At 48.1% G+C, this 7,845-nt stretch overlaps 1 protein-coding gene, 1 long non-coding RNA gene and 1 pseudogene across 2 annotated transcripts; 2 read left to right on the top strand and 1 right to left on the bottom strand.

Annotated features, from left to right (window-relative positions):
- The first annotated feature begins 711 nt into the window (after positions 1-711).
- On the top strand, positions 712-1,831 carry LOC101763363 (annotated as a pseudogene).
- Positions 1,832-4,096: 2,265 nt separating this feature from the next.
- Positions 4,097-5,151, top strand: LOC105915034. The gene is made up of 3 exons (XR_001164725.2): positions 4,097-4,649; positions 4,781-4,830; positions 5,079-5,151. It is a non-coding gene; the product is annotated as an uncharacterized LOC105915034 (long non-coding RNA).
- Positions 5,152-5,910: 759 nt separating this feature from the next.
- On the bottom strand, positions 5,911-6,351 carry LOC105915016 (putative disease resistance protein At1g50180). Its single transcript, XM_012848307.1, has one exon. It carries the CDS (start codon positions 6,349-6,351, stop codon positions 5,911-5,913), a length of 441 nt encoding a protein of 146 aa, XP_012703761.1.
- Between the last annotated feature and the right edge of the window lie 1,494 nt (positions 6,352-7,845).

Raw genomic sequence — 7,845 nt, forward strand, 5'->3', positions numbered from 1 at the left:
GAGCAATAAACAATAGAATTCTTCAGTATTGCCAAAACAATAAATAAGTTTTGGCATAGTACTCCAAAATTTGGGAGTGGACCTATATTTCGGACTTACCTAACCTGCGTATTACTACCTGTTACTCTTAATTTATCGGTTGTGTACTCTGTCAATGGCTCAGCCTTATCAAAAAAATGCCAAATAGTCACGAAAGCTAACCTTCAAGGTGCAATGTTTCAAGGAAAAGTTTGCATTTTTTAGGTGCACACCACATCATCCCTGATACGCTGATGTTCGCGTGTGGACTGAATTAATTAGTCAGCAATAGGTGCACATGATTTGGGGTTACTTTATGTTTTTCATAATAACGCATCGGTAATTTTACAATAGTGTATACAGTACCGAAGTGCATATGAGAGGATGGGCTTATCCCTTAGAATGGCTGTTTTTGAGACTTGACTCTCTTCAACGAGACGATCTACAAGCCAAAGCAGAGCGAACTACAAGACATTAGATAAAAGGCCAATTGACTAGCCTGCACATCAAATTAAACTGCGCATCACTGATTACTGATGGGTTTGTCGCAACTGATGTTTTTTTATGTGTGTTCTCTGAAGCTCTGTCTGCCTTTACAAACAGAGCCAGCTCATCTGAATTCTACTGGAGCAATGCCCCAATCGAACTAGCAGAATATGCATGACAGCAAGATGTGGTAAAAAGCGAGAAAAACTTTACTGAAAATACGAAACAAAACGAGGAGGACAGCATAATATATGTCCCAAAGTTATTTGCACGACGTACATGACACAGCCAAATGGAAGATATTATTACAGGTCTGAAACAGCAGGAAACTGAATTGCCTAGTAGATCAACACAGCACACAGTTATGCACCTCCAAACGTTAATCATCTAGTATCAATTGCCATGGTTTGTGTGGTTGCTGAATCAATTGATTTATCTTGTGTAGACAGATTACAGGTATCTATCCTCACTATCGAGGAGGGTATCTTTGAGGTCAAGGCTACAGCTGGGGACACTCATCTTGGTGGTGAGGACTTTGACAACCACTTTGTCCAGGAGTTCAAGAGGAAGAACAAGAAGGATATCACTGGCAACCACAGGTCCTCTCATCAGGAGGCTGAGGACCCTCTCCTCCACTGCACAGACCACTATTGAGATTGACTCGCTGTATGAGGTATTGACTTGTACTCCACCATCACCCGTGCCAGGTATGAGGAGCTCAACGTACATGATTCTCTTCAGGAAGTGTATGGAGCCTGTGAGAAGTGTCTCAGGGATGCTAAGATGGACGAGAGCCCTGTTCATGACTTCTTCAATGGGAAGGAGCTTTGCAAGCTGATGAGGCTGTTGCCCATGGTGCTGCTGTGCAGGATGCCATCTTGAGCGGTGAGGGTAACGATAAGGTCCATGACCTCCTCCTGTTGGATGTTACCCTTCTTTCTCTTGGTCTGGAGACGGCTGGAGGTGTCATGCGTGACTGTTCTGATTCCAAGGAACACGGCCATCCCAACAAAGAAAAGGAGAAGGTCTTGTCTACATATTCAGACAACCAGCCTGGTGTTCTTATCCAGGTGTACGAGGGTGAGAGGACTAGCTAGGAACTGTGATAACAACCTGCTGGGAAAATTCGAGCTTTCTGGAATCCCACCGGCGCCCAGGGGGTGTGCACAAGACCCATGCTTCTAGTTATCTTTATTCTGACATTGTTTCTTTTGTTCACATAAGCTGATTTCCTCTCTCCTCCTCCTCCTCCCCCTCACAGACGTTGAGGAGCCACAAATTATTGCCATGATTTGGCACAGTGCAGTATTTTGTTTAGTACTGACCAGTATTGGCTATTAATTGTAGGTAATTTGAGGATTTCACATTTTCCTTGCCTTTTTTTTAATTTTACATTTCCAGCCTGAAAATGGCCACGGGAGACTTGCCTTCTGCACAACCATTTTGCATGTTTTATCCTACGAATAGTGCCTTGGCGCATGGCACTGCTAGCTTGCCTGATTTTTTTCCCCATAGATGTCATTTAAGAATTAATCCCGTCGTTTTAAATTGTAGATCATTTTGGCTCTTCTAAGTTCATAGATAGTAGATATACACTATATGTATGTATAGATGTATAATAATATTTATGATCCTAGAAAGGTCACATGAAGTACAATTCGGAACGGAAGGGATAACACTGAATAAATAAAAGAAACCAGAGGCCCTACACCCCTGCTGAAGCAGGGCAGTAGTACTCAGCTTCGTCGTCACATATCCATTCTATTTCGTTCGTTTCTTCCTTGTTTGAAGAAATGTGTTGTAGACACCAAATGTGTTGCTGTTTACTGATGTCACACCCGAATGTGACACAAATGTGTTGCTGTTTCTTGCTCTTGTAGACACCAGACCACCGTGGCTTATTTCCGATACGTGCTGCTGCTATGGTCAAGAATTATGGACAAGCTCGTAGAGAAATGCCCCGACTACTGCGAAATGGTTGATGATCAAGGAAGAAATTTCCTTCATTATATATTGAGCCATCGAACATATATTTTCAGGAAACAGTGCATGGTTCGTCACATCTGCCAAAATTACACCTCAGCCCAAACAGCCCAAACAGTTCGTCTCTACTAGTTTAGGAAACGACGGTGTGAATACAGCAGCAGTATATCCAGATGGCACCTGGAACTCGGACCCAATACGCTTGATGGCCGACGCATCCTCGATGGTGGCTCTTGCTGGGATAAGGGCCATGATCCATGACCAACACTGCTGTAGTTCAACTCTAGATAGCTAAGGTGGCTCCTGCTGCTAATCATGGCCTTTTCAGCCATGATTAGCAGAAACGGGATGCGGCGAGATAGAGTTCTCTGAGAGAAACTAGATGAGAATTGAAGGTCAGTGCCTTTTTCTTATGAAGGCAGGACGACAGAATAAGATCTCTGGGCAGAGACTGATCTGTGGATATATTTGTTTTATCTGAGAGAAAACCATGGACACGTCCGGAGGGCCACTGTTGATGCTGAACAGATGACGCTGCTAGGGCAGAAACATGGTGGGCAGGAAGCACTGCTGCTGTCAGTGGAAATGGCGCAAGGCCAGCTTCCTTCTGCAGCATGGCAGCAGTGGCAGTGAAACCAGACCCAAGGAGGTGTGCATGTATTACATCTACAAGAAGGCAATCTTCTTGTAGATGTAATACATGGACACCTCCATATAGGATATCAACAAGCTTTTGCATCCCATCCCGTGCATCAAATAAATCCAGAACAGCATTGAACTCAAAAGCAGCAGGGAAAAATATGGCAGGACTTTTTCTAGCTAAATCTTGTGGGCACCCAAGAAGTTGATTTGCTCTCTCCGATCCTCAGGCTCTGTCACACCCTGAAATTTTCGAATTTCAGGATGTGAATAAAATGAATAATTAAACAATGATTTTCTCATAATTTTAAAATTTTCTCCGACATTTATTTTTCTTTACAGGAAATTTAGTGTAGGAAAATAATTGCTTGTTTTTCTAAATTAAATAATATTGTTCTGTATCTGTGCGTCCATGTTGCTGCAAACTTTTCATCTTGATTGCTTGATTTCAAGTTTGTGCTTTGGCTTTCGGTTGCTCGCTCTTTTTTTTTCCTCTCTGTTAGTTCAGTTGCTTGTTTAGGTTTTCTTCATTTTCAATCAGTGCTGTGTTCAGTTTCAGAACGTTCAGTTCAGTTCCTTCGTCAGTTTCTCTTTTATTTTTCAGCCCATCGCAACTTCCTGGCAGCCGCAGCTTCTGGGCTTCGGTCTGTGTTCGTTTTCATTGCGCCAGCTCTTTCTTTTAGCCTGTCGCAACTTCCTGGCAGCTCAGCTCCGGTTCCTCTTTATTTCCCCGCAGCGGCCCAGCAGTGGCCCAGCCCCCTCTTCTCCGCAACGGCCCATCTCGGTTCTTTTGTTCCCCCGCAGTGGCCCAGCTAGCAAGCAGCAGTGCAGCGCCCAGCAATCGTTTCGGCCCAACTGCTCCTCTCTTTCGCACGGCCGTTTCTCCCTCTGGCGGCTGGGGCCCGCAATCATCATCCTCACCGCGTCTTCTCTTCCGCTCGTTTCTGCACGCGTTCCTCCAGCGCCCGCATCTCCGCTCGGACTCGAGTCCGAGTTGGTCTCGCGCCTGGCTCCTCCTCTGTCTTGGGGTCCACTCGCAAAATCCCTTCTCCGCATCTACAGCAGCGCACCGCCGATGTTTCCTTGCGCCGTCGTGCCGCATTGGTCTCCGTCGCAGCCGTCTTCCGCCGCCTCGAGTTTCCCCGTTCAGCTTCGCGTTCAACTCCGCCCGAACGAGTTCGCCGGAACCGCCGTCCGCGGCCGCGCATCGTACCGCATCCTTCGCTGCAGGAACTTGCTAGTCGAGTTCGTCGTCTCCTCCGCTTCACCCTGGCCGAATCCCCGCTCAAATCCGCGCCCCGACGCGCGATTCCGGTGAAGTCCGGCGAACCGCCGCTGACCCGCCACGGTTCGTCGTCCCAGCTTCGCCGCCGCCGCGTAGAGCCGAGTTGGCCGTCGTCGGCCACCGCTCGCCGTCATCCTGGTCGCGGCCGCCTAGCGCCGCCACCCGGCCGGCAGCCGCCGGCAGGAAGGCCGGACTGTAGCGGGCCGATTCAACAGGAAGGAAGAAGAAAGAAGTTCTGGTACTTTGCAGATTCGCCCCTGAGTATTCCGTTATTTATCAGCACCTTCTTTGTGTCTTGGTTCTTTCACAGAAAACCCCCTGAATTGTTTAGACCTTTTCAATCTAATCTAGTTCATGACCCTTTTCCAGATCTAACCCCAAGGTTTCAGCTTTTCGCGGGCTCTGTTCTCTGTGTATCGGTAATCTTCCTTGCTAGCCCCTGTCGTTTAGGTTAATTGCAACTAAGTCCTTGCAACCTTGTTTACCTCCTGCCTCCTTCGTAGTGATTCTTTCGCTTCCGCTTCCGCATTCATCTTAACAAGTAGATTAGTTTTGTACCACTTTTCAGTACTGTTTATGATGATTGGTATATTGTTTTAATTTAGTTCTTTTGTTTGCATGTATGTGTGTGCCTTGGATGTTCGTCTTGTATGATTGATGCGAGTAGAATGAACGTGCTTCGAGGACATTCGAGAGCAAGAAATCGAAGACATTCTGAGCAGCAACACTACTTATAGAAAGGCAAGTGTGTTCTTATGCTTTTGTCCCCATAACTTTATTTAATCATCATTGCATATGCCTGCATTTAATTTGATGGATTCTATTAAGGTTTGCCTAGTCTGTGTGATCATTCCTTGTTAACTTGGGTTTGCCTTTCTGTTGGGTAGCTATGCTTAGCTGCTATACTTGGGTTACGGTGGTTCTAATGAATAATATGATGAACTTATTTTATTTATGCTATACCTTCCTTTAATACAAGACCATTGTGTTAATTGGAACATGGAGAACCACCCAGGAAAACAGTGCAACCATAAGAACTATTATGGCTCTGGTCTTGGCTGAATAATTAGAGACATTAGTCGGGGGTGACCTTCTTGTATGGCGGGGCTGAGTCGTTGCCTTAGCACGCGAGCACCCAAACCTCGGTGGGTTATCACTGACTAATGAATCTTTGTAAAGACCTCGTAGCGTCCCTATGCAGTCACACCTCGGAAGTGTGATGAGTGCCTGATCAGCACAGTATGGTTGGGTTCAAAGTTCTTCTGAACTTTTACACGACTTGTGGGTAAAGATGTACAACCTCTGCAGAGTGTAAAACTGATCGATCAGCCGTGCTCACGGTCAAGAGCGGCCTTAGTAATATACTTGAAGATGGATCTTAAATCGTAGTTATATTTTCTAACTCATCATAGCCTCATCAAACTAAGTTGTGGGCATTTTTTCCAACAATGTCCGACTCATCAAACTCAGAAGTCATCTTCTGTATAGACCTTTCAGCATCAGTTAGCATCCTCGCCTCCGGGTTGGAACCGAGGTTGATACTGAACTTGAACCTGCCTGCTTCCTAGCTTGTGGATGCCATCCAGCCGCTGGTTCAGCTCCTTGATCCGGCTGCCTATCTTGTGGGCGAACACGGGATTCCCGAGGCAGAATAGCAACGGCTGGAAGCAACCCGCTGACACCTTCTTCTTCTTCACACTGCTGCCGTCTTCTGTAGACCCCCTCCGCTTGTCAGCCTCGAGTTGGTACTCGTCTATGATGTCGGTGGCGTCGTACATGGCGTCCTTGAGCTTCCTCACCCATCTCTGCACACTCTGGTCAGTGACGCGCCTCCTCTCTGCATCGGCGAGGAAAGCTTTATTGATGCCTTCCATGTTTTCCTCCAGCTTCTCGATCTCGCCGGAGACTCCTAGGAGCATGGACACCTCTTCTTGTGCCATGTCAGCGATTCCCTAGGCAGCATGTTGGAGTCCACCGACAAGTTTGGCTGCTTCCGACCAGCATATCCCCCTCCGACAGTAAGATTCTCTAGGCAGCAGGTTGGAGGTCAGAGGTTTTCCAAGACCTCCTCCTCGATCACACTAAGTTGTCGCTGCTGTAGTTCAACTCTAGATAGCTAAGGTGGCTCTCCTAGCCATCCAGCTAGAACTAGAAGACACGTTCTCTAGGCCATATAGTCAAAGCTTCCTATGCTGAGAGAGCTAAAGGCGCCAGCTCTTGCAAACTGCAGCTGTAACTAATCGTAGTACAAGCAACAGTTGGTAATTTGAAATCAACTTTGGGAACAGAGAAAGAATGCAAATTGTTTCTATACTCCCAACTCCATGCAAATTGTTTCTAGAGAAACTTGTCAATAGATCACACCGGGCATAAGTTTTATGTTGGACATTATGGCCAATGTTCTAAGTGTCTTTTGTTTCTTGAAAATGCCCCAATCTGGAACTGATAAGACCGGTTGGTGCTATGGAGAGGCCACGAACAAGGCCACTACCACTATCAGCAGCTAGCTCGTTCATCCCTAATAACCAGCATCTCTTCTACTGCCATATATTCAGCAAAGGAGCGAACTGGCTGTATTGACAGCACTCTGTTTCACAATGTATACTAAGTTGTCGCTGCTGCTTGGCCTTACCACCACCAACACTGCTGTAGTTCAACTCTAGATAGCTAAGGTGGCTGTGCACCAGACACGTTCTCTAGGTCATATAGCTAGTGTAAGCTTCCACTACGGGAAACAAGAAATTCGCCGAGTGCCAGGGGCACTCGGCGAAGGGCGAAATACACTCGACGAGCCGTTTGCCGAGTGTAACACTCGGCAAACGGCACACGGCAAAATCTGTGACGGCAAACAAGGTTTTGCCGAGGGTTTTCTGTCGCGCACTCGGCAAAGACTTTGCCGAGTGGCCAGAAAACACTTGGCATACAATTGTTGAAAAAAAAAAAAAAAAACCTGTTCCGACCGCCGGCCGCCGCCGCCAGCCACCACCGCCAGCACCGCCTCCGGCCGCCGCCGCCAGCCACCACCGCCACCGGCCGCCGCCGCCAGCCACCACCGCCTTCACCGCCTACGGCCGCCGCCGCCACCATCCACACCCAGCCACTGGCCGCCAGCATCACCACCACCGCCAGCCGGGCGGGGAAGGGCCGGAGGAGAGGGAGGGGAGGGGCGCCATCCGCCGGAGGAGAGGAAGGGGAGGGGCGCCGCCCCCTTTGGATAGGGAGGGGAGGGGGGCCGCCCGCTCCCTCGGATCTGGAGGAGGGAGGGGGCGGAGTCGGTACCGGGGGAGGCGGCTGCCGCAACACCATAAACTACGACTCTAGCATCTCGATCTCTGATGCCGCGAGCGCGGCTGCGGGCAACCATCCACGTCCGGGGTCATCATCAAAGTGCCCCCCTCTATCCATTCTAAAGAATTTGGTCCCCGGATGCTTTT

The sequence above is a fragment of the Setaria italica genome, chromosome VIII (assembly GCF_000263155.2).
Source record: "Setaria italica strain Yugu1 chromosome VIII, Setaria_italica_v2.0, whole genome shotgun sequence".
In the NCBI taxonomy this organism is placed as follows: Eukaryota; Viridiplantae; Streptophyta; class Magnoliopsida; order Poales; family Poaceae; genus Setaria; species Setaria italica.

Excerpts from the sequence above, each read along its gene's own strand:
- LOC105915016 (XM_012848307.1), bottom strand. The coding sequence starts at position 6,351 with ATGGCACAAGAAGAGGTGTCCATGCTCCTAGGAGTCTCCGGCGAGATC.